This window comes from Euprymna scolopes, chromosome 8 (genome assembly GCF_053919585.1).
Source record: "Euprymna scolopes isolate OS-2025 chromosome 8, ASM5391958v1, whole genome shotgun sequence".
In the NCBI taxonomy this organism is placed as follows: Eukaryota; Metazoa; Mollusca; class Cephalopoda; order Sepiida; family Sepiolidae; genus Euprymna; species Euprymna scolopes.
In genome coordinates this window covers 119,565,479-119,592,717 of record NC_136489.1, presented here as the reverse complement: position 1 = coordinate 119,592,717, position 27,239 = coordinate 119,565,479, and the positions used below count along the sequence as shown (strand labels likewise).

Below are 27,239 nucleotides of genomic sequence, written 5' to 3'. Positions count from 1 at the left end.
AACACTCGCCCACTGCTTTTACAGTGCACAAGCTGCTTGTTTATTTACAGTGAGCCTCGCTTTATAGCCATTTAAGCAGTGGGTGAGATGCATTTACAACAGTGCTAAACCCAAAGAGGGGAGGAGGGGGGCTTAAATATATAGTCATCCACATGCAGTACTATTACGTTGTATCACAACTCATCAGTGCAGCTAGACCATCACTGTTTGTCAATGCTAGAGGGCCACCCAAGGCTGAAGGTTGAATAGATTACTAGTTGGAAGATGATAATCACTGAGAGGATTAAAAACAACAGTTGAAACATAAGATTAAGATTAAGACCACTTAATCATCCAAAAGCATGATTAAAAAAAAAAGACTCGAAGACTACCATGTTGTCATCGGCTTTCACATGAGTTCGAGTATTAGGTCCCGTCACTTGTCACTAGTCTCCGATCTTTTGGGTGGATGCTTCTGTATGATGTAGCTGTTAAGTCTGTTATGGTTGAAGAGTCCTGGACAGTGTTCGCAGGGGAGGACGGGGGTTGTTCACTCTCTTCTTCTCCTAGCCCCTTCATTCTCTTCTCCTCAAAGTCTACGGTGCCATGGTGTACTGCACCTCTCCATGTCTTCTTGTCCCTGACAGTTTCCTCCCATGAGGACGCTCCTGGATATGACCTTAAACTATATCCAATGGTGAGGCCCCAACTTGCAGGCTTTGGGGAGTGTGGAGTCACCCTTTAATTGCTATTGCTCCCAGGTCCACTCTGGCCTGGAGTGGTAGTACCTGTTAGGGTCCCAACTATGGGTTAAATAGAAAATGACTTGAGAAAAAGAATATAGTCTATTAAAATTTTTTTTTTTTTCAAAATCAGTGGATTCGGCATTAAATAACCCGAAAAGGGTTGATATGCCGTAAAACAACCAACCAACCCATGAGGGTGCGCTTAAATTGGTCTTTGTAGCGCATTTTTGGGGCTCCTTGTATCCGGAGCCAGTTCTCCATTTTTTTGCAGAGCCTTGAATTAGCCATCCTGTTATAATTACTTGGAAAGTATACTCTAATAAAGGATACTCTAATTTAACGTCCAAATCTGACCCCTAGGATCGCCATAGGCATGGAATATGTGCCTATATTAAAGATGGCTTTCCATGTGGTAGGGACATCTCCAGATAAGATCCTAACTTACCCTATATGTGCTTCTGGGTTGCACTTGCTCACACTACTGCATTTGTATTTATTCTCTATCGCCCCCACAACAGTGGAGGTACTATCTTTAAAAGCATATCTGAGAAAATTGACCATGCCCTGTCTGCTTATCCTTCAGCTAATGTTCATGTCTGTGGAGACTTCAATGTTCACAATGTGGAATAGTTAACTCACTCAAACAAGACCGATGATTAGGGGAGGTTCTGTCATGATTTCTCCATTGCTTATGAACCCACTCGGTGCCCAATACTGACGGCCAGTACGCAAGTCTCCTAGACCTTTTTATCACAACTTGCCCTGAACTGTGTTCAGCTTCCATTCTGTCTCCACTTGGATCTTCCGACTACTCTGTTGTATCATTTAAGATAAAAATGAAATGTAATAAGTCCTCAGATGTACCTCTCCATCGTGCAGTATATCGATACTGTCTGGCTGACTGAGATAGCTTCCAACATTTATATCAGATCTACATCTGCATTTCAAGTTTAAAAAGGATGTGTCCTCTCTAGTATCAGACCTAACGGAATGGTTAATTGTAGGTATAAACCGTTTCATACCTTCAAAAAAGACCTAACAGCCAGCCGTGGTTCTCCCCAGAGTGTGCTGCTGGCATTGCGCGCAGAAATCACTTTTCCATTGCTTACAACATAACAGATGTACTGACACTAAAGCCGTTTTCAGGACTGCTAGCAACTACTGTAAAAAAAAAGTAATAAAGAATGCAAGAGAGTTATATGTTCAGTCCGTTAAGTTCAAAGTAGCTGAGCAGCGGCTTGGTTTTGGCAAATAGCAAACAGAATCCTGAACAGAAGCGTGTGCTCTATCCCAACTATCATCAATAGACCTGAGGTAATCTCAGCAGAATTAGACAAAGCCAAACTCTTTGCCAAGAACTTTGCAGCTAATTCTACCCTTTGCAACCAAGACCGCCAACCCCCAATATTTCCTCTTGTATCAGAAAACTCGCTATGTGATATACTAATATGTGTACGTGATGTAGCCAAGCTAATCAAAAACCTTGATTCCAGTAAAGCAACCGGCCTTGACGGTATTCCAATTATAGTACTAAAAAAAAACTTCAACCAGAACTAGCGCCCATACTTACAAAACTGTTTAAACGTTGTCTTAAGGAGAATTGCTTCCCATCACCCTGGAAAATCTCATCAGTAAGTACCATATTTAAGAAGTCAGGTGATCGTCTCCTGTGCATCAGGAGTAAGTTGCTGGAATCTGTTAAATAGAGAAGTAATCAACCATCTCAGCAAAAATAGCCGCCTTAGTGACACCAATATGGTTTCCGTTCTGCTAGATCTACAGCAGATGTGCTTACAGTTATCTCATAGGATTAGCGAATCTCTCGATGGAGGCTACCTTTCTAAGGCAATCGCTCTTGACATATCAAAGGCCTTTGATAGGGTATGGCATAAAGGTTGACTTCACAAGATCTCTAGCTATGGTATAGCTGGAAATATCTCAATTATTAAATCATTTCTTTCTGATAGGTTCATAAGAGTAGTAGTTGAGGGGCAAAAATCAGAAGCTCACAGTATTAATGCTGGAGTCCCTCAGGGGTCCATCCTGGGCCCAACTCTCTTCTTGATCTAGATTAACGATCTTCCAAATCACATCCTTACATCATTTGTAGACATTTATGCTGATGACACTACGATCTATGGTAGCATATCTAAGACCGTAAACGACCAAGTTCTCTCCAATTCTCTCACCTCTGATCTTGAGCGAGTGGTACAATGGGGAAAGGAGTGACTAGTTACTTTTAATGCATCTAAAACTAAGCTTTTATCTTTACATCATCAACGCTTTGGTCCCCATCTGGCATCAATTGAAATGAATGGCTCTCGTCTTGGCTTCTGGGCTTGACCTTTACTCCTGATCTGAAATGGAACACATACATTGAATCCATTGCCAAAGCCACTGGAAAGATGGTGGGATGGGATCCTTCTATCGATCCAATGCAATTCTCTATCTATATAAGAGCCAGGTACGTCCAAGGATACATATTTATTATTATAGAGACAATTCTCTATCAATTATTATATTGTGCTTAATATATAGTAGTGAGATCAAAAGTAAAAACAAATGGCTTAGGTGCCATCAGCTAGAATTGAAACTGAAACATACAACTCTCCAGATTCATTCCTTAGCCACTGAGCCACGCTCACACGTATACAAATAATTTTTTTTAAAAAATAACGTTGTTTAACCTATGAATGTAAGTTTGTGCATGTAAACATGTTTACTAGACTACTGCTTTCAAGGTCAACTGTTTTACCTCTTGGCAGCAATTTTTGCCAGCTAAAAATCAAATTAAGTATGCTACAGGCCCAATACCCTATATATCAAATTTCCATTTTGTAGACCAAATATTCAGAGACGACTTTGGTAGAGACGTTTCATACATATACACACACTGTCACTTGTGTGTGTGCGTGTAATATATATATATATATATATATATATATATATATATATTGAGAGAGAGTTTATTAACAGGTCTCTTCCATTGATGTTCTTCCACCCATATCACAGAATAGACTCCTTCACATCACGATGATCTTTTATGTATTTATTTTAGGATTCTTTTACACAATATTTCTTTATCCAATCCTACCATCATTCGATATTTATTTTGTACAAGATTCAAGCAAGCAATTCTGGACGGTCCACAGAATTTAAAATTAAGAAATACGTCTTTTTTTTTTTTTTACATACTCATGAGAAAAGTTCTGTTAGTAAATGTCTTGTGAAATGAACTCATTTGAAAATGATCCAAATATTTTACATTATATGCTGAAAAAATTGATTTTGTGAACAGTAAATGCACCTTTAAAAAAAAAAGTTTCAAAATTACTATTTATTGTTGATATTTCTTTGTGCAAGTCAAAATTTGCTGCTGTCTATAATCGTGCCGTGCTCATACATAACTAGTGTTGTTGCTTATATTTTTAGTTCTATTTTTAGAGCTAAGCTATATATAAAGGCAAAAGCGTTTATGTATGTCTGCAAAAGGATTTTCAAATCGAGGTTTCGCTGTCAGTTAAATTCCAGGAGACGTTTTCCTATACTTCAGAGATCATAATATCTGAGATTTGCAAACAGACACCGTTTCTTTTTTTTTTTTTTTTTTTGATAGAGTTAAAAAACAAAAATTCCCACAGTGCTGTCGTCTTGAGTGTTTATTTGTCTTTTTTCGTATAAAGCAAAACTATTCGAATGCAAACGACAGAAAGCGGGAAGCTTACCTGGCCAGGTTTAAAAGCAACGTTCATTTTTGCACATGCTTGGCGACTCCTATGATTCATGAGTTAATTACCAACTCCTTGAATTCACTATCATCTTTGGCCTAATAGTTAGCAAGGAAGACTAATTACCCACCTTTTTTCTATCTTTAAAAATTTATTTTTTTCGTCCTTGTGCCAATATCCTCCACCCGGGCAAAAGTTAATTGCCAACTCATTGAATTCACTATCCTCTTTGGCCTAATGGTTAATGTAGAAAACTAATTACCCACCTATTTTTTGTTTTTTTATTTTAACTGTGTTGAAGCCATTCTTAAAATTGCTTCAGCCTTGTGCTAATATCCTCCACCCAGGCAAGGCCAGGTACTCCCTGCTAGTTTATAATATAAAAGGCAAAATGCGTGTGTTTGTATGCCTGCCGAAAACTTTTGATACATGTGACAGATCCTGACGAGATCAGTATTGTTTCGAAACTCGAAGTCTGACAAATATCCAAACATTGGCCAAAAACATTAATTCCTTAACTCTGTACTCTGTCGGTTTTTACAAGGAGGGGTCGCTTTTTTTTTGTCGACATTTTCACAAGTCATTGTCTCTTTTTGACTGACTACCCTTAATTCCAATGCTCACGACTTCCGGTTGTGCGATGAACTTTGTTTTTTTTGGGGGTTTTTTTCACCTTTTTTTCCTTCACATTACAGGTTCGAGCCTGCCTGCCTACTACCACTTTTTTAACCCCCGGTTCCTTACTATACCACCTCTCCATGCGCCTGGGCAACGCCGGGTACCCCCCACTAGTTTTTATATAAAGTATACAAAAGGAAGCAAGGAAAGAACGTTGAAGCATGCAAGAGAGTACATCAGCTTTCTAAACTTTAGCTTTCACTCGTCTTGTTGCCACTTATGAATAAATTTTTAAAAGATGCAAATTTGTGGTGTTGAATTGATTTCACAAACGTTGTCTTGCACCCTAGAGTTCAAAAAAAAAAAAAAAAAAATGATCCCATAAACTTGTGTGTATCGCTATCGACTTTGTGACACTGTAAAGGATGTTTGGAATAGCCGCTGTCGTTCTTTCCACTGTCTTGTGCTACCAGATCATGCTGTCTGAAGATGCTGGCTTCCTGATTTAAGGCTCTGTCGGTGGGGCATTAGAATACGCAGACTGCCCCCCCCCCTGCAGAGGGTAAAAGTCCCTCAATGGGGGTCCTGGATATGACCTTAAACTATATCCAGTGGTGAGGCCCCAGCTTGTGGGCTTTGGGGAGTGTGGAGCCACCCTTTAATTACCATTGCTCCCAGGTCCACTCTGACCCGGAGTGGTAGTACCTGTTAGGGTCCCTACTATGGGTTAAATAGAAACCGACTTGAAAACAACAAATATATTCTATTAAAAAGATTTTTCTTCAAAATCTTTGGATTCGGCATTAAATAACCCGAAAAGGGTTGATATGCCGTAAAACAAAAACAACCAACCAACCAACCAATCCTGATTTAAACTGCACGAAACATTCTTTGTTTTTCCTTTCCTTTCGTAAAACTCAATCATGTTCTGCAAAACAAAATCAATTTTCCTCTACGAAACAACCAAACCTCATCAATAAATATTTGAAGATAGAAACAACTTGAAGTATATATAGATAAAAAAAATTTTTTTTCCAATATTACTAGATTCTGTATTAAATAACCCGAAAAGGGTTGATATGCCGTAAAACAAAAACCCTTTCCACCACAGACACGACACAATTTGGTGGCGCTTTGATTAGTATCAGCAGCAGTTATCACCCAAGCTGCTGAGCAATTTTGTGTTTGTATCAGTTCTACTTGTTTGGTCTCAAGTAAAAGCTAGTAAAAAGAAACCTAACTAGGCAAAACTACCAGACGCAATTTAATGCCATGGTCCTCGTCTGATTGCAAGACTAGTTTAACTATAAACAAGCCATTAGAATTAACTTACTGTTTTTTTGTTTTTTTTATCTGACCTCGCATTTCAATTGGTCGCCACTGTTTACGATTATATTATTAACCATCTCTGATTACTTGCTAGATTGTGACCTTTCATAACTATTTATGTTTGTTAGAAATGAACTTGCTGAAAAAATATTAATAAAAAATCCGTTTATACAAATTGTTGTTCACTTTTTTTTTTTTTCCTTAACAAGCTAAGAGAAAGAAAACGCTTTGTGCTTGTTGGCGAAGTCATTTTTTAGGCTGATTTACAGTTCAATGTCTTTAGATTGACATATTTTATTTCGTCAAACAGATTAAAAAAAAAAAGAAAAAAAAAATAGGCACAAGGCCAATCAAAAAAATGGAGGGGGGGTTGTGTACTGTACCTTTTGATTTGCTTGCGCTAATCCTAGCAAGAGTTCTCGGTCACCATAATACCACATTCACACTAGAGGTCTATTAAAGATTCCCAAGTCAGTGTGTGTGTGTGTGTGTGTGTGTGTGTGTGTGTGTGTGTGTGTGTGTGTGTGTGTGTGTGTGTGTAAAAAGTTTTGTAAAAAAGAAAAAAAAATTCGTTTGTCTTTAGATTCGAGAAAGGAGTGATTCTTCAAAGTTTTCGTTGACTGGAAGAGCTTCAATCATTTTTTTAGTAAATCAAAAGTGAGACTTTTCAGTGGGTTTTATTTCTGAAATTTTGATTTTCATAAAATTATTAAAACAAATTGTCCCTGTAATGGCTGCATTTAAAATATGTAACTAATACCTGTCCTAGGATAGGTAAAATTAATTCACCGAACAAGTTTTGCACCACTGCATAAAACTTCTTGACAGAACCAGTTTTTATGCATCGGTCTTTTCAAACAGCAATCATTATTTCTTATTAGCAACTTGAATTTAACCAATAGTGGGGCAGGTTATCTCAATATTCCATAAGAATCTTCCACTTAGTGATACAAGCACCAAGTGAAAGATTGCTTCAGCAATCTGCCCCACTACAATATAAAATTGATAATTTTTGTACCTGTTGAGTGGTTGAGTGAATTGAAACTGTGAATAAATGCATCCTGTGCTTCTCAAAAGATGTGGATAACATTTTGAGATGCAGTAAAAAAAAAAAAAAAAAACTGCTCGAAGTTGGTTTGCAAATTTTGTTCTCGTGATTAGTCCCTATTTCTTTGCTTTTTCTCCCTCCTACACGGGAGCAGAGTTAAGCACACTGTTTTAAATGTGGAGAAAACCCCACCTCACTCAAAAAAAAAGAGGTACTCTGGATTACAACAAAAAATTAAAATTACCTTAGTCTAGAAAGATTTTTCACTGACCAAGGGCAGAATCTGTTTATCTGTACTCCTATAAATTCGTGTTTCTTTTGGGTGCATCGATATTCATATTAAAAACCCTATTTTCTAAAAATACAGATTTCTCATATATGGGTTGTGGGGATTGCATTCACTAGCAAAAGATCTAGCTAATTTACATATTCTTTTAAACATTCATTTTAATTAATTCTCTATTAGTTTTTTCGGTTTTCTTATAGGATGATCATCTTTAATTAACTATTACGTGTAATTATATTCATGCAGATATTCTACATGATTTATACTTGCGTAATATTTGCGTAAAAAGGTTACAGCAAACACAAAATTGTTTCCATATATATTTATGTATACATATGTTTTTGTTTACTCTATAAAAGTGAACGTGTTTGTGTGTACATTTCTCTACGCAAGAACTTTGTCAAGTGTAAGTTTACTGACTCTAAATTTGATATACAGGGTACTGAGATTTGAGAAAATCTGTAATTTGGTTTCGGCCAAAAATTTGGCTATTAAGGGGTCACAGTTCAACGATTTGACCTTTGAGAACTCTACCAAACTTCTCCGACAATTTTGGGTCTAAACACTTGAAACTTTAGATATAGGTTCCTTGGACATGGATCTAACTTAATAACTTTATTTGAGCTCCCCTCCCCCCAAAATGTTAAGGGGTCATAATAGGGGTCAGTTAAAAAAAAAAAAATTGACCTCTGCGGTCTCTACCAAATTACTCTGACACTTTCTGGTCTAAACATTTGAAATTTTACATAAAAGGTGTTCAGAGATAGGGCAAGCTTTTTAATCGGTTTGGGTCGGAAATTTTTAGTTACCAATATAGAAATGTATGTATGTATGTTTGCATGTCTGCATAAAACTTTCGATAAAGGCGACGGATTTTACCAAGAGCAGTATCGTTTTAAAGTTGTACCTTTCAGACAACAAATATCGAAAAATTGGCTAAAAACATTAACATCTTCACCTTCAACTGGGCACTTTTCTAGGGGGGAGGTCGCTTTTTTTCGCAGATATTTTTGAGTCATCCTCTCCTTTTAGATTGTCTAGCCTTAATTAAAACCGAAGTCACTTCTGGTGTGGTGATGGTTATAACGACAAAGACGTCGGGTTTTTTCCCCCTGTTCTTTTCGTGCTTTGCGGTACGGGTTTGAGCCTGCCTTTATACTACCACTTTTTTTTTTTTTGTTCAACACACACATCCAAACACCCGGGCAACGCCGGACTGAAATGCTAGTATATCTATAAAAGTGTGTGTGTGTGTGTGTGTGTGTGTGTGTGTGTGTGTGTGTGAGAGAGAGGACCTTTCTCAATCTATATACTCCACGAATTTTTCATCTATAGATTTGAAATTTGGCATATAGGATATTCAGACATGTGGGGAAACTTTTTAATTGGGTTTTCATCCAGAATAAAGGGTTGCTTAGGGGTATAAAATTTAAAAAATTGGTATGTGAAAGTCGTTGGATTTTTATTTTTTTTAACTGGTTCACGAATGCACATGCGTGAATAGTTGACATTACAGATTACTTATGTTACTAAGTAGTTTGAAAACATTTTAAAAATCGAGTCCTGCTGGTCTAATGGTTATCGTACTTGACACACTGTCTTTAGGTTTTGATCTCGGCTCCAGTATTTTTTTTTTTTTTTTTTTTTTTTTTTTTTTTTACAAAAAGGTTAACGGTTTAGAAAGAAACATAATATTCGCATGCTCACGTCTTTAATTAAAATAAATATTTATGCATATTTTACAACCGGGCAACGCCGGGCGGCCTGCTAGTATACTATAATTTGAATTCATTTTGAAAACAAATTAGGCACAAGGCCATCAAGAGTGAAGAAAATGGGGGGTGGGATTTCTGAGAACTTCAACTGAAGTAATATATATATATATATATATATATATATATATATATATATGTGTGTGTGAGAGAGAGACACTTGATTGTCCAACCCACACCTCTTGCTATTCACTCCCAAGTGAGTGATATTTTTGCTCCCACCCAGGTCAAGAATTCTTGCTATAAATTCTAAGCGTGTGTTAAAAAGAAATTCTACATTTAAATTTGGAAAAAAAAAAAAAAAGACAATGCAGTTTGACTTTTCTTTACTTGTACACTCATATTTTCAGAACATCTTCTATATATATATATATATATATATATTTTTTTTTTTTTTTGTTTTTTTTTTAGTTTCTTAATCAAGTTTAAGTATAATTATATTTTGTAGAAGCCTTACTATTCCATCCGTTTGAATCTGGTCAAATTGAAAACTCATATTTTAATAAGGGGGGAAACAGAAACTTGTTAAAATCTTAAACTTTCTGGGTAAACTTGTCAATACAAGGGAAGTAACTCGTCTTGATTGTTTCCCTTTGTACGCGATTGTACTAGTTTTCTAAAGCAATATTTTAAAATTGCAGTAATACATAAGAATTAATTATTTCGAAATGAAAAAAAGATGTGAAATAGGTAATCATAAAATTTTAAAGAAATAACATTTAGAATAACTGAGAAAAAAAAATTATGTAGAATCCTGTTAATTTCCTGCATAAAAATTATTAGCAATTTAATCGAAATACAACACGGAAATGCTAAGGTGGCGTGTTTATTCCTCACACGGCAGGATGATGTAACACAAAGGTCGGAAAGTGGAATTTGAGGAGCAAGTGCTTGATAGGGAGAGTACTCTGGCCTGTAAAAAAAAAAAAAAAAAAAAAAAAAAGCCTCCACTGCACCGCACCGCGTCAACATTCTTCGATAGAGACACCTCAATCGATTTAACACTAAACTAACCCCTTTTTCAGAGGTAAAAGTTAAATTCTGAGAGAGTGGACCTAGAACTGCATAGGACCAGTAACATACGGCAGTCAACAGGGAACACTAAATTTTAACAATGGCCTAGACTCCTGTGACTTTAAACAAAATGCTTAGGTTCAAAGATTTTTTTTTTTTTTTTTTTTTTATGACTTTCATAAAACCGGTTTCACCAAGAATAAAACTAAATCATTAAAGGCAATTGTGTTTATATTTAACTTTTTTTGTTTGTTTGTTTATTAACCCATTTACGGCCAAATTCTTTCAAATCGCCTTTCAAAAATAAACATTTCTTTAATCATTTATTTGCAAACTCTTCTCCTTGTCTATTTTTTATAGCTGTTGTTTCACAACGTTTCGGCCAACTCTGTAGTTCCAGATGAGCATTGTCTGAAGATGGCGGTTTCAATCCTACCCAAAGCCTGTTAGAGTATTAGTTGGCCAAAACGTGAGACGACAACTATGGAAAGCAGTAATTATTGAGGATACAGTTATAGATTCCTATTCCGTCACTGTTAACCACCTGAAGAAGGCGAGAGAAATAGTTGGCCAAAACGTTGTGGAACAACTATAAAGATGAGGATAACAGTTCGCAAATAAATAAATTCTTTTTATTCTTCATTTTTACAGTAGGTAACACTTAATACTCCTTTATTTTTTTTAAACCACAAAAGAGTTAGCATACTGCAATAATTCATAGGTAATCAAAAGCAAAGAAAAACATTATTTTATCACACTACTAAAAGATGGATTTTCACTAGCTAAAAGTCTATTGAGCAGAAACATACTAATTTAAACATTAAAAAAAAAACAATAATCGGTTTTAATACAAGGGACATTCCAAAAAGTAATGCTTCCTATTTTTTATTTCGCTTGAATGGATCAGCAGGGATTGTAAATTATATTGTTATGATAACTGAACTTATGCATCCATGACATGAAAGTTTCATCGCTCTGTTGCAAAGCTGGTCAGAGGATTAGTTGGTGAGATGAGAACAGCTATTGAAGGCAGCAATTGCTGTGGATGTAGTTGGATGATTCGACATTCCTATCCCGTCGTGGTTAACCTGACGAAGGCCAGAGAAATAGTTGGCCAAAACGTCGTGAAACAACAACTAATAAAGATGAGGATAATAGTCCGCAAATAAATAAATAAAAATATACAAGTTGCTCACCTCAAAGGATTTCAATAATTAAACGATATTTCTTACTCTTATGGCTTGTCAGCCCAACTGGTCGTTGAAGAACAGACCTACGCATGGTTCCACAAGTAAATGAGGGGGTTTATGTTCATGCGTCAGTTGCCTGCTAACTTCCGTCACGTTTGGGTTCTATGATTAAAAAATTTATTGACTAAAAAAAAATTCTGGCAGGAAAGGGTTAAAAGAAAAACTTTTTGTACTTTATTTTTCTTATACATTAACCATGTGCTGCCCCTGCAGACTGCAGCACGGTTGTCTTCAAACCCAATGTCAAAATATTTGTCATAAACCATAATAACTAATCACTTTGAAAATCATTAATAGGTATATACAATCTCATGATATTCTTCACCATTAAATCGTCAGCCCTTTCATCATTTTAATCCATATCTTGAGTGGCTTTTGGCCTTGCTAAGTGGTGACTCATTAGAAAGTGGAAAAATATCCAATGTTCTGATTTAGTGTTATAATATTCTTTCAAATGAGTAGTCATTTATCAAGGCTAAAATACCACTTAGGGTCAATAAGATAGATTGACAGTTGAATGATGACAAATATTTAGTTTTGAAATGTGTGTGGTTAGGTGATTGGTTTGCAGGCAGAATAGAAGCTGGACATGTACAGACAGATGAATGCCCTTGTATATACGTATTTTAGCCAGAAAGGAGGGGTGGTATCCTGACACCAAAGCCAACACTTTTCTTTTAATGGCCTTTTCACTATTAATTGTGATATATTGCTGGTTCTATGCAGTTCTAGGTCAACCCTCCCAGGCTCTGAGAAGAGTTACTTTCAGGCTAATCGCCTGAGGTGCCCTTATGAAGGAATGCTGACAGGGTTGTCCAGGTATCTTTTTATAGGCTAGAGTGCTCTTGTCCAATCCCACTTTCTGACCCTTCTGCCACATTTTCCCGCCATGGCAGGGAGATAAATAAAACCCTTATATGTATAAAATTAATGTAATGATTAAATCAAAGAGAAATAGAAAAATTAATTGGAAAAGTGGACAAACTGCAAAATATAAAATAACTAAAATTAAATGGACATCAATAGACTAATATTTTTGTTTAATTTTGACATGTTTTCTTTTAATAAAAAAAAAGATTAGACTACTGATGTGTATATGATTGTCTTTTTATAGTTTGAGGTTTATTCAATTTCTTTATTTTTCTACACACACGAACTACAAGAACGCCACAACATTTGCAAACAAGTGGCGCAAGAACATTCACTACAATGCCGAAGAGAACATATGGAAAAAAAAAATCTTGGAATAAAAGATCCCAAAGATAACACAACACTAGTCGAAAGAACTCACCAGCGGAGAGGAAGGCTCTGCTATATAAAAACCACACCTGGGACTACACAGAGGATCAAGTCTCTCCTCCACCACAGCTTCACCTACAGTGGTACAAGAACGTTCAACTGCATTCCAGTCGCAATAAGAAATATAAGGAGTGCCCCCCCCTCAACACTTTCGAAAAACAACTGGAAAAGATACTTGATCAGCCATTGACACCATGCTACCTTAGTCCCAACCTCAATCGTCTAGTGAACTGAACCTCTATATGAATTAGACAGCCTGGGTGCAGTGGAGCTCCAGCTCACCTGTGTCAATAACCTACAGAATAACACAAGCTATTACGTTTCTGAATTTTTGAGATGAGGATTGGTTATATGCATTATTATTCATCAGATTACCGTTCTCATCTTGAGTGTGATTTTCACAACGTTTCGGTCGACATAACCTCCGACCTTCTTCAGGTGTATCTTTTCGAACTCGGAAATGTTCCTGTCGAACTCAGGAATTTGGACAGAATTTCGAGCGGAACCCTTTATTTGCTTCACGGGGGTAGCGTGCTCTGGTTCTGTCAGCCATGACTGGATAGAGGTCCTAAGTAATTCGCAAATGTATATAAAAAGTTAGGTATAGCTGGCCACATGTTTTTGTTTTATAATCTGCTTTCGATTAACTTTATCTGCTTTTATAAAGGAAACGATTTTTCAAATATGATTGACTTTACAAACTCCAGTTATCTTGAATGTTAACTTGAGCTTGTAAAGTCAATCTATGAAGTAAATAAAGGGTTCTGCTCGAAATTCCGTCCAAATTCCCGAGTTTGACAGAAACATTCCCGAGTTCAACAAGATACACCTGAAGAAGGTTGGAGGTTATATCGACCGAAACGTTGTGAAAATCACACTCAAGATGAGAACAGTAGTCCGATAAATAATAATATACAAACTCTCTTTTCAATCTATTTTCTACATTTACATATCACGTTTTTTTCCTTACTATTTTTGGCGCTTCAGTATAAGAGCAAAAATTGAAATATTGAATTTCAAGTAAAACAAATTGTATTTACTTAATCGCCGTGTCAGAGTAATGAATATTTCAAAACATTGCAAAAACTATAAGGTAGAACATTAATTATTAATGAAAATAGTTTTCAAAAACAATTTACGGAAATCGAGTTTTGTTAAATTGGCCTAAGATTTAGTTTTCAGAAAGTAATTACCTTCATTGTTACGATTCGAACTGTTTTGTTTTTTGTTGCTTTTATTTTTTTTTATCAATTTTCTAACTGAATTATCTCCCTTTAAACTTTTTTTTTCTTTTTTTTGTGTATTTAATGTCTGAATTATGAATCAACTTGAAGGGGAAAATGTTAAACAGATGTGATATTTGTGTTTGCTTTATGACTAACGTGGAGTCTGCATATTTCTTACAGAGCTGTTGGTACAGCAACAATTCCTCTACGTAACCTATTGAAGGGTGGACCACAATCACAACAACTGGATGTAACCCTAAAGGATTCCAGCAAAAGAGAACTACCAGTAAGTACGATGTTGAGTTTCTGGCCTCATACTCTGTTCAATTGTAAAGTTACTGGGCCAAGCACTAAAATTATTCATAGTGGAGGATAAATATAAACCCCGTGTGAAGACAAATTTATGTAACTGAACAACGAAATTACATTTAACACTAAAAAAAAATAAATAAATAAACACTGTTACTGATTATATGGAGAAAAAAAAACCCTGGTATGATATTAGCCCTGGTTGAGCTATGCCAACTTTCTCGAAAAGAGGAAGTTTATATGGAATATCAAATTTACAAGTGGGCCCCTGACCACATATATATCCTGATCATAGGAAGATGACATACAGCGTCTAGGATTCCCAAATGGTCACCCATTTGATTTTGGTCAGGCTCCACATCTCTTCACGTTAATGATCTAATGCTACCCATATGCACTTAGAGCTAGCATATGACAGCAGCGCCATTGCTAAACACCTTACTGACCAAAATTGTCCCCACTTCAAATTCTGCAAACTTTTAGTAGACAACACATCTGAACATACCACTAATAAGCATAAACATCATATACTGAAAGCTTTACTAATTAAAGCAACAAACAGACAAATATTAATAAAATGAATTCTGATAACAGCAATAAGAGTCTTAAAAGTAACATAGAAACTATTAATATAGCTAAAAATTACCTATTAATATTTGTTTTTTTTTTTTTTTTTTTAGTGATCACCACTTATCAAGGCCCGGAAGCCACTCAGGGATAAGGGTCATTGCAAGTACATTACGTTAGTGTGGAGATTTGATGAAGTGTTTACTTAAGGGGGCGGTTCATTAGGAATTTGTTAACATTGGACTTGAAGACATCCAAGTTGTAGTCCGGTGGGAAGCAGGCAGGCGGAACAGTTCCACAGGCATGCAGTTCTAAGAAAGAAGCTTTGTTCATAGAATCCGCGTTTTGATTTACGCACAGATATAGAGTGGGGGAAATTTTTCACAGTGGATTCAGCTAGACTGGTGTTTTTCGTGAAAGATTGGCGAGGGGGGGGGGGACCAGAGATTGGAGTTCAGACGAGCACCTGCCATGGAAATAACGATAAAACAAGGATAGGCTCGCAACGTCTCTTCTGTGGGAGAGAGGTTGCAAGGTAGAGAAAAGGGCATCCCCCCACTAAGCCACGAAGTCTATTTTGTACTCTGTCAAGGCAGGATAGGCTGTTTTTAGCAGCTCCTGCCCAGATATGGCAACAGTATTCCATCCTTGGACGTACTTGGCTTTTATATAGATAGAGAATTGCATCAGTAGTGAGATATCTTCTGGAGCGGTAGAAGGATCCCACCATTTTTCCAGCGACCTTGTATAATATATATTGATATCACCCCTAAAGATAGATCTGGATGGATCTGAAAGTACGAGTGACAATTAGCAGTTACATCAGCCAGTTCTTGCCAGAAGCAAAATTTAAAAATTGAAACCAAAATATGTAGACAAGAATTGTCTATATTATTTAATAAAATGTGTTAAAAAGAAAATGCTACACACACACATATATATATATATATAATTTTAATACCTACAGACACTAGTGTTTCATCCTTTCGGGAATCATCAGTACAGGGAGTTACAATTACAGCCAGCTGGGAAATTCGAATCTTGCTATGAAGCCATCTCTAATTCTTCGCAATGAACAAACCATACGGCCAACGTTAACCGTGAGAAATAGTTAAAATTAATTTACAAAAATTTCAAGATTGCAAGAGTAATCTTAGGATTATAAAATCATGATATATATATATATATATATATATATATATATATCTTACATCTTACATATACACATGAACAGATATATTCATCCATTTCTGTTGATACTTTGAAATTAGCATTAACACAGAGCTTATATAGTTAATAACATTGTACTACTTTGTCATTGCTTCTATGCATGCGTTTGTAAGGTTGGAAAATGATGAGAGCACAGTTTATACCATGATTTCAAAACGAGACCCACCAAAAAATGAAGCGTACCTAAACCATTAAAGTTCTTTTAAAATTTCCTCAGAATATTGAAAGGAGAAAAAGTAACAACTTCCAACTGGAAGAAGAAAGCACTTTCTCTTTTAACCCTTTATGACCTGAATTGTGATGCTTAAAAAATATTAATTTTAGTTTAAAGAGTAATGATATGTTTGTCTTCACACTGGAAAAATTATAAAGTTCAATATTTAAACTACCACTGAGAATTTTAGGCATTTCATAAACTTTTCTTAATTATTATCCATAGTTCTTGAAAAAAGTGCTTATGACCACAAACAAAATCCTTCCTTCTATGAGACAGATGGTCGCATACTAAATGTTAGCAATGGACAGTTGGTATCTGGCATCTACCCAAATACTGAACTAATATGTACAAGGCGTGTTTAAATCAATCCCCATTTTATTTATGCAGTTATATTCATTTATTTACGACTGAACGAATTAGTTAAAGGGTTAATGGCTAAAATAATCCCCCATATTTTCCCCCATAAACAAAACGATTCATTCAAATAATTCTATTTGTTGCCAGGAATGTTTTCATATCACTCATCATGCAAAATGAATTATTTGCATAATCCGACCTGGTGCTCCCAGATCAGGCTGTCCTTTGGCTTTCTGAGACAAAATGCACCTACATTGACGTTTTTTTTGTTTTCTGATCTTTTTTGTAAAACTTAATTTTGTTCTGTAAAACCAAAACCAAAAACAAAAACAGCCCCTCTCCCACCTCTTTTTATTTTATTCCCCCCCCCCACACTCCCAAACCCTGTTGGAGTATCAGAATACACCGACTGCCCCCCTGCAGAGTAAAAGTCCCTCAATGAGGCCACCTGTTGGCTGTAGGTGGCGATCGGTAATGCCTTAGAACGGGATCCTGGTGGCTGAGCACCTCATGACCTCGGAACCAAGTGGCCGTGAGTTAGCAGCACTCCACTTTGGCCCTTACTTCGGCTAGACAGGTGGTCGGGCAGGCTCGACCTGATCAACTGGCTAGTCATGACAGTCCCTAATAATAGTAAACCCCCACAAAAAGAGAAATACAAACACATTACACTTATAAAACACACACACCATCATTAGAAGGCGATGGCAAAGGCCAATCAGATAGTGAAAACATGCTATTGACAACTAACCCTTTCTATACCTTGCTGGATCCGAGGAAATGAAAAAAAAATAGTCATAAGCAGCTATACTCACTGTTTGAGTATATCATCATTGTATCCCTGAGATGCTTGGGCGAATGGATTTCCCCCCAACCATCTCCCAATTTAGGGCTCCGAGGATGGTGGGGAGCAAGGATGAAAAAAAAAATATATATTCTATGGCTTCCAAAAAACTTAAGACCCCATCCAGAAACTGATGAAGATGAAAACACAAACTTTCCGGAGTATATAATCTTGGAACCGCAAGATAACACACAAATAACTAAAATGTCCCCATTCATAATCGAAAAAATTATCAATAAAAATCTAGACACAAAAAAATTAAAAAATGGAACTTTACTCATACAAGTAAAAGTAGTGCGGAAGAAATTTTAACATGGACAAAGTTCCATGATATAAACATCAAAGCCTCGCCTCACAAAACCCTCAACACCTCAAAGGGAGTCATCAGATGTCCAGAATTAAGCACCTGCTCTCTAGAAGAAATAAAAACAAACCTAAGAAAACAAAAAGTTATAGATACTAAAAGAATTACAATAAAAAGAAACTAACAAACAATAAACACCAACACTTAAATTAACTTTCAATACTCCCACCCCACCAACTGAACTCAAGATTGGATATATTAACATTAAAGTAGAAACATATATCCCCAGACCACTTCGCTGTCTATACTGCCAAAAATTTGGCCACTTCAAAGAATACTGCACCAGGAAAACAGTATGCCCAAAATGTAGCAGTAATGAACACCAGGAAACAGAATGCCAAGGAAATATAAAATGCCCAAACTGTGGTGAGAACCATCCAGCATACTCATCGCTCTGCCAAAACTGGATCAAAGAAAAAAAAAAATAAACAAACTAAAATATACCAAAAACGTAAGTTTTACCGAAGCTAGAAAAATTATTGAAACAGCCACCACAACAGAACCAACTAGATCATAGGCAGGTGCAACCAAAAATCAATTAAAAACAATAGAAAACGTTGAACTAAAGGAAATCTCTACCCTCATAAAATCACTTCAAGAACTAGTTGAGGCATTGAGAGCCACCTTACAGCAACTGCCGTCAACTGAAGCTGTACTTGAAAATAACTACAAAACAGTTGAAAATAAAATCTCACCAGATCCCAAAAATCAAACACAATCCTCTAACAAAAAACCCACACAAACTGAAAACATCCCAAAACCAAAAGAACAATCGCCTAGTACACTCTGCAAAGAAAAAAATCAAATCTCTCACCAACCAAACAGAAAATAAATGAAAAACCCAAAAAAGACAGATCTCGCTCCACGTCAAAAACCAGAACTACAGATCAGAACAAATTTAAATCCTTGGAAATAATGGAAACAGACGGTAGAGCCTCCGAACCCCCATAATCAAATAGTAGAAAACAACCACTGTTATCTCTATATAAATAAAATGAACTCATTTTTTCCCCGTCTAATTTTGACATTAATAGGATTAAAAATCAAGAAATTTCATGCAAATATAATATGCACAAACGGCAGAACAATATCTGAGGTGTGTTATAGGCTTATTATTTCTCAAATTCCTCGATAATCTTAGATTTCTATACTTTTTCTGCTGAGAAGTCACGGCCAAAATCGGTTAAGATCAATGGAAGTGGTAAAATATTTTCTCTCTAATAAATTCCTCCTCCCCCTGCCACCACTTAACACCGTTTGGGGATCGTTCACAAGGAACAGTTGAGAAGAGAACACCGGTTTGGCTTCGTAGTTATTTCATGTGAAGTTATTTAAAATCACTAAACTAAGCTGCAGTGCTCTGTGGCGTAGTGGTTAGCGTGCTGGACAATTCACATTATATTTTCACGTTCGCGCCGACCTACCGTAGACGTTTTTTTTTTTTTTTTTTTTTTTTTTTTCCTAAACAACTGGAATGGACTTTTCTTGGTGGCCGAACTGTTAACGTTGCAGATGTTTTTTTTTTTTGTTTTTTTTCACACTTTATTTTCCTACTTTTACTCATGACTCCGGGTTTGATCCTTCCTACTTACCTACCATAACATTTTTTAAACCCCCCCCCCGTCCCGGAAACAAACACTCGGGCAACGCCGGGTACCCCCGCTAGTTCTTAATAAAATAAAAGGAAATCAAAAACACAAAACTGAACTATGGCTAACAAAATAATCCAATGGAATTGCAGAGGTATAAAAGCCAACAAGAATGAATTACTTCTACTAATATCCAATCTATGCCCTACTATAATATGCCTACAAGATACTTTTTAAAAACCATCTGAAACTATCAATCTCCGTAACTTCACTGATTATAACCACACAACAAATAATCCAAATAGAGCTTCTGGAGGAACATCCATTCTCATCAACAAAAACGCAGCACAAAGCCAAATAAATCTACAAACTAATTTACAGGCAATTGCTACCACAACCATCTTACATAGAACAGTCACAATCTGCTCCATCTATCTACCCCCAAATGACCCTATAGATGAAACAGAGATAGAGAAACTTATCAACCAACTTCCTTGCCCCTTTATATTATTAGGTGACTTTAACAGTCATAATGTTAGTTGGGGATGTTCAGACACAGACAGAAAAAAAGCATAATCCGACATGTCTCTGCTTTCTCAAATGCTTAAAATAGAAACATTACAAGCCATTATTGCCTCAAACGTCATTGGTATCTGTTATTGCTGAGACACTCTTTGGTGTTTGTTCAGAATTCTCCCTTCTGAAGAAAACAACCTTCTATAAGGCTAACTTTTTCCAAGATGGATGCTTCTCTAGAGAAATAGTCCAATACGTATGAATATCAGTGTCTATTTCTTATTATTCCTTTGAAGATTGTAACGTTGGGTATGGGGCAGCCAAACCAGCTGCCAACATTGTCCTGCTTTTTATTGAAACCAACCGAGAGCTCTTTTTAATATCCTTGTTGTTCCCTTAAGTGCAATTGTATGGATCTCTTTTGCACTTGGTTCACGAGGAATCTTAAAATGTGTTTTAAGAAAGCAGGACGATAATATAATGTCAGAAATTGCAACAGGAACTGAAGAGCACTGTATATGACAGTTTTTGTCAAAAACTGGTTTTGTTAATCATATGAAATCACGCAATCAAAGACAGGAAGAGACAGTCTTATGAGGCTGCTTCTACAGCACATCCGGCAACACTTAGTTGTCATGTTTGTGGTCTAATCTGCAAATCTAAAAGTGGGCTGACACGTCATTCGAGGATTCACAATATCGTCATGCGATCACCTTTACAAGAAGGAAAGTTTTTTATGTCATATATGTGCACTTTCATTAGAGATGGATTAAAAAGTCACCTACGGACACAATAACACTTAACTGAAGAGATGGCAAACTTCTGTCAAGAAGTAGCAATCATCATTATATGTATGCATACTGTTATTTTCTAAGTCTGTGTGTGTGTGTGTGTGTGTGTGTGTGTGTGTGTGTGGTGTGGTGTGTGTGTGTGTGTGTGAGAGAGAGAGAGATTAGCGTTTAACACCAGTTCACCCCCCCCCTTTTTTTTTTCAACTTTATATATTTACTTCACGAGTGCTGACCACTTGGAAATTCAAATAGAAACAGTGTTAATAGAAGAAATAGATGGACAAAATGAAAGTCAAGGAAAAATATAATAGAAAATTAATGAGAAAGGATTTAATTATGGCCAAATTAAAAGTAAGAACCCCCTCCCTCCCTAGATTGGTGATGACGTTCCTTAAAACACCCCCTTCTTCCCCAACTGATTTTCATAATTTCTCTGAAGATTGAATTTGACCGTTGTTGAAATAAATGATTACATAAAAACTATCATTATTTTCTTAGTTTTTTCATATGTTTATATATATATATATATATATATATATATATATATATATATATAATGTGTGTGTATTTATGTTTAGTTTAATGCCTGATTTACGTGGTGACATGTTGGATAACTTTTAAAAATCAAATATCAAACTAACCTATCTCTGTTTAAGTCTTTATTTATCGATCTTTCTCTCAAATCCATCATATTCACCCATGTTTTTCTTCAGTCTTCTCCTGCCAACTGACCCTGCTATCTCAACAGTTCTACACTTACTAAACCAAGAACCTTCATTCTTTCAACGTGACCACATTAACGAAGTTTCTTGTTCTGCTAACATCTTTCTATACTGTCCACATTTAATTTTCCTCTGTGGTCATCTGATCTAAGCCTGTCTTTAAGACTCGCATGATACATCCATCATATCATTCTCATATCATTCCTTTCCATGCATATTTTATGATGATGCTAGTCTTTCAATACTATATCGTTATTTCCATAGGTGCCCGGCTGAGCTCCTATCTCTGGTTCATTATTCACAGCAATAACTGTCTTTCTACCACAGCAAATAACTTTCCATCTTCCATGTACCAAACGTCAAATGGAACTTCCACAAACGCTTTCTTTTCAAGAATTTCTCATATCAGAACACATTACCATGGGACTGTTTCTCTGCAGATTACAACATGGTCATCATCATATCCACAGTCAAAATATACTTGTTATAGATCTTCTTCATATAAGTAATCAAAATTTGGTCTTTCAGTTAATCATTTTGAATCCCCTCATAATACTCTTCATTATTCAACTGACAATTTCATTGATCTCTATCGGGGGGGGGGCTTTTAACTGTGATAAGTGATGACTAATTAGTAAGTCTATGACAACAGCATATTCTTTTCCTTGTTTTGATTCTCAGGTATATATCTATTGATATCTTATGTTTTTATGTAGAGTGATGTGGTTCTCGGTTGATTGTGTCTGTGTCGGATATATACTTTAGAGTCAAAACAATGAAAAGAATATGCTGTTGTCATAGCCCTACTAATTAGTACAAAAAAGTTCACAGCTTAGATGAAATTTTGTTTGATTTGAGTTTTTTTTCTTTTTAAACAGTCAATAGTAAAATTGAAGATCAGCTACACTCCATTACCCGGGTCTGCAAGTGGTCCTGCTGGTATGTTGAATTATTTTCTCCTTTTAGATATTTGTTTTCAGTTGTTTGTTTTTTGGGTTTTTTTTTTTTTTTTTTTTTTTTTTTTGTTTTTTTTTCCAGCTCTGGACACGTTTCGTAGCCCTAATTAGAGACTGTGCATATGTATTTACACATGACATAGGCAATGAAAGATCCAACAGGATTTCTATAGATACATTTACCCTCACTTGTAATAGTTCAACGTTGTGGGCGTGTCTTGTATTTTTTTTTTTTTTTTTTTTTTTTTTTTTGCAGTTTTAGCTGGGCATACAAACATACATTTACCATTCATGATTTTCAATATAAAATTCTTTACATAAAAAAAGGTATTGAAAATGCCATTGTAAAAACTAAAACAAATTTATTGAATAAACAAAATGAAAGCTTCAGAAGGATTTCTATAAATACATTCAACCTCACTTTCAGGTGTTCTATTTTGCCCTGTGCCAGACTTGGTTATTGTGAAACAATAGTGTTTTGGATAATCCTCTCGGGCTACTTTTGCACACTTTCCTAAAATGATTATTCATCTCTGGAGACACATGGAAGGCTTCACAGGTTTTAGGTTAGCTTGCTCTAGCATTCATTAGTATTCAATAGTATTAGTATGAAGAGGTAAACTGTACATAGTGTCATGTAATCTAATAGATTTGTTTTTTTTTTACCATGTTATTTAAATTCATTATCTTTAATTATGACTTTCAAAATCAAATTTTTTCATGTCTGCATTTTAATACTAGTTCCTGTGTTTTTTTGTTTTTTTTTTTAATTGATCTGAAGCTTTAATAGACAAACGTCGCATGTCTTTGATATTTTTGTGTCAGACCATTTTTTTTTTTTTTTCTTATAGAAATATTTTTGTATGCCAACATAAATTTATTAAGCCTTTTTATAAATTTGTAGTTACCAGTACCGCTGGTGGAACTGTTGTTGATCAAGGTGATGATGATGAAGAAGAAGAGGAGGAGGAGGAAGAGGAGGAAGCGCCTCCCGTGGAGGTTGTGGACCCCAAAACGGGAGAAGTGAAGATTGTTCCGGCCAAGAAAAAGAAAAAAGCCCGAAGAAGGAAAGGCAGAAAACTGTCTAACAAAAAACAGATGTTCCAGGTATTTTTCATCTTTCTTGTTTGTCTAACATCTGTAGAGAGGGACATTTTTTTTTTCTAACAAGATATAATATATATATTAGAAAAATGCGAGCATGAAAAGTCATATGGTTAAGATTAAGCTTAGAAAAGTAAAAGGACCAGTTGTTAAAACTAGAAAAGAAAAAAAAACGTTTTTTAGCAAAAAAAATAATGAATTTATAACTTAAAATATTGCAGTAGTAACAATTTATATATAATGTTAAATTAAATTTTTTAAAAATTCTTAATGCTGCAATATTTCAATTTATAAATGTAATATTTTTTACTAGAATATCTTGTCCTTTTCTTTTCCAGTTTTAAATAGTTCTTTTACTTTAAGTTTAATCTTAACCATATAAACTTTTCATGCTCGCATTTTTCTATGTAATCCATGATTTTTCCGGGTTTTACTTTGAAATATTTTCTTTTTGTTTGATATCATATGCATTGTCAACACTCCATGAAAAAAAATTATTACCAACTTCTTAAATTGACTAAATAAAAAAAAAATCAAATAAAAGACGTAATTAAGTAAATAAACAGAAAGAAAGGGACAAAAAAGAGAAGCAGAATTAATGGGTGACGTTGTAAGTGAAAGATTATCAGCCCTAACATGACAAAGAGCATCACTTTTGTTAACTCTCTCTCTATATATATATAACCCAGATAAGATGGCATGCCAGCGACATTCCTGCTATGATTTAGGAAGGTGTCAACTATGAAAAGTTGCTATGGTAACCAACAGCCAATCAGAAGAAACTATTTCTTATTCTGAAGACTTTTGAACACCAGTAATTTTATAACTTTTGTTTTAATGAATGAAAATTTTTATTTCAAAATATAGTTTAGGTGACCTATGAACTGTAAAAATTATTTGAAATTTGGTCGCAAAATGAGTGAGCGGTGAAGCTTTAAAGCAATTCTAAATGAATAAAACTAACACTTAACCATATATTCAAACACTACTGTGTTTGAATGATAAAAATGAATGATACAAATTAAAATGGTTTAATTTGAACCATTCTTTAGTTTAAGTCACAAATTATTGCAAATTATTTCAATGATGATTTCTAATTACTGTAAACTCGGAAACTACTAAGGAGAGTTCAACCAAATTGAACATTTTATTTCACGGCACATATGAACCTATGATTAAATTTCCTTAACATGTTTCATCTTGATTTTAAAGGAGAGGGGTTAAAACAGGAGCCTTGCACCCTGGGGCATTGGATCTAATAATTTGAAAAACTTAAAAAATTATTGTTGCTTACCAAACTTCGAAAAATTTTTGCATACCAAACAATAAACTTAGAAAAATTGTTGCATACCAAAGGTACCGATTAAAATCACTGGTTTAAGCGTTACGTCCTTAACCTTGTCGTATTTGCAGCAGCAAAATTGTCATAATCATGGCAGAAACCTTAAAGTTTGCAAATTGTTATTCATAGTTTTGTCAGGTGTCATCCCTCTTGCATGCACATTATGATTCTTCCAGACTCTGCAAACGTTGTCCTGTATTTAAAGCTTCTTTATATCTTCACACCATTCTTTGCTAACCCCATACAAAATGGACATGAAGAGTCAGGAAAGATGAAACCCTGAAGAGAGGGCACACCAACCAGACATCCACTGGAAGAGTGCAGAATACTTGAACCTTGGTAGATTTATTGCCACCTCAATTCCAGGGCAGACCAATGCTAGTTGCCACCAAGAAATCAACAGGAAACTTGTGATAATGCATAATTTACAGCAGTGTTAAAAATCTGAGGGGACTTGTTGCAACTCTGACTTCAAGGAATATTACTTGTGGCATACATGCAGTAACAAAGTTGCTTTAGGCATTGAAGATCACAAATTGCTCTTCATACTTTGACCACTTGTCATTCCTTCTGCACGTACCTCTACTGTGATCCTCTCAAACCGATTAAAGATTCGTTCATAATTTCACAAAGACAAACAAAACTGATGACAGTGGGTCATGTATTCTTATTAGCCCATATCACATGCACTTCCGAACGAACTCCATTTTCCTATCACCCTCTTCTTCCTCCATTTGATATGTTTCTTTTACATTCCCAATGCATAAGCAATTTTCAGTTCAGGATCATCAAGATGACCTCAGTTAACCTCTCAGCATTTTTCCACTTTCTAATATTCTTAACTAACCAAACTATATTCTAGTGGATCCACCCACTCGATACCTAACATAAATATAACCCCCAATACATGTTAATGTAAAGTAGATTCGGATCAATCTTTCAAGTCATCTATATATAGAAAAGACAAAATGGCTGCTCGCGTTTTCATATGTCCAGCAAACGCTCTTTTCGCCGGGGTTCTCTGGTGAAGGAGGGCGGGTACAATGTTTTAGAACTTCTTATATACTCCCTAGATCATAATATCTACGATTTGCGAACGGACGTCGTCTCTAGATTTATTTTGATGGAGTTTCATAAAATTCACGCTATTCCTTCCTCTCACGTGTTTGTTTGGCTTTTGCGTATAAAAGCGAAACTAAAGCGAAGACAGCTACCCGGCCTTGGATGCGGGGATGTCCAGAAAGCAATCATCTTTGATCAATGTCGGGGAAATCCCTCATATCAGTCAATTGCTATTCATTTGGACACTCCCTTTTTGTGGGGAGCTGGTTTTCCCCAACATCATGGGGAAATGAAACGACGGAAAGCTGAACTGGCCTCCAACCAACGTTCGTTTCTGCAAGTTAAGTTTTTAATTGACATCGCTAAATTTCAATACTTTTCACTTCCTATGGCTTCGAAGTGTAGCGGTAAAAGTTCGTTTTCTTTCACTCTCTTTTCCGCCTTCAGGTTCGTCATATTTTTTTTGTCTTTTACATCTACAAACACTCGGGCAATGCTGGGTACCCTGCCAGTATTCAATAAAATAAGGCATTTCTGATGGAAGTGGTTCAATTAGTTTCATAAAAATATGGACTTTAGTTCTGTTTATCCATTTTTCTATTGAGAAAGTAAACGCTAGCAACTAGAATGTTTTAATAAACCTTATGAAAATAAAATGTGATGCATTTTTTTTTAATTGCTCTAAATTATCACATTTTCTGCCATTCTAATCTTGGAATATAATTTCTGTATGTCTTCATATGTTTTATTTTGTCTGTGGCATGTAACGTGTGAAGAAAACAAACCTCATAATTTCAATTTTCGTCCAAACTATAAATTCAACCCAGATTGCTTCAGTAAGAAGATTAATCATTAGACTATTTGGTTTAGTAAGAAACTGAAATGTCCACAGCATAAAATTATGTATTTTTTAAGTTAATTTAAATCATACAGTCGAGCTTGGTCAATATGTATGTGTATTTTTACTAGAGAAT

General features: G+C 35.5%; 1 protein-coding gene across 4 annotated transcripts in view; it reads left to right on the top strand.

Annotated features, from left to right (window-relative positions):
* LOC145283742 (myoferlin-like) overlaps positions 1-27,239 on the top strand; it is a 425,198-nt gene that overhangs the window by 128,394 nt on the left and 269,565 nt on the right. For all 4 annotated transcript variants that reach the window (XM_080132804.1, XM_080132803.1, XM_080132802.1 and 1 more), the window contains exons 4-6: positions 14,476-14,581; positions 22,680-22,740; positions 23,662-23,864. In XM_080132804.1, the coding sequence (XP_079988930.1) occupies positions 14,476-14,581; positions 22,680-22,740; positions 23,662-23,864 (370 nt within the window). The remainder of the gene's footprint in view (positions 1-14,475; positions 14,582-22,679; positions 22,741-23,661; positions 23,865-27,239) is intronic.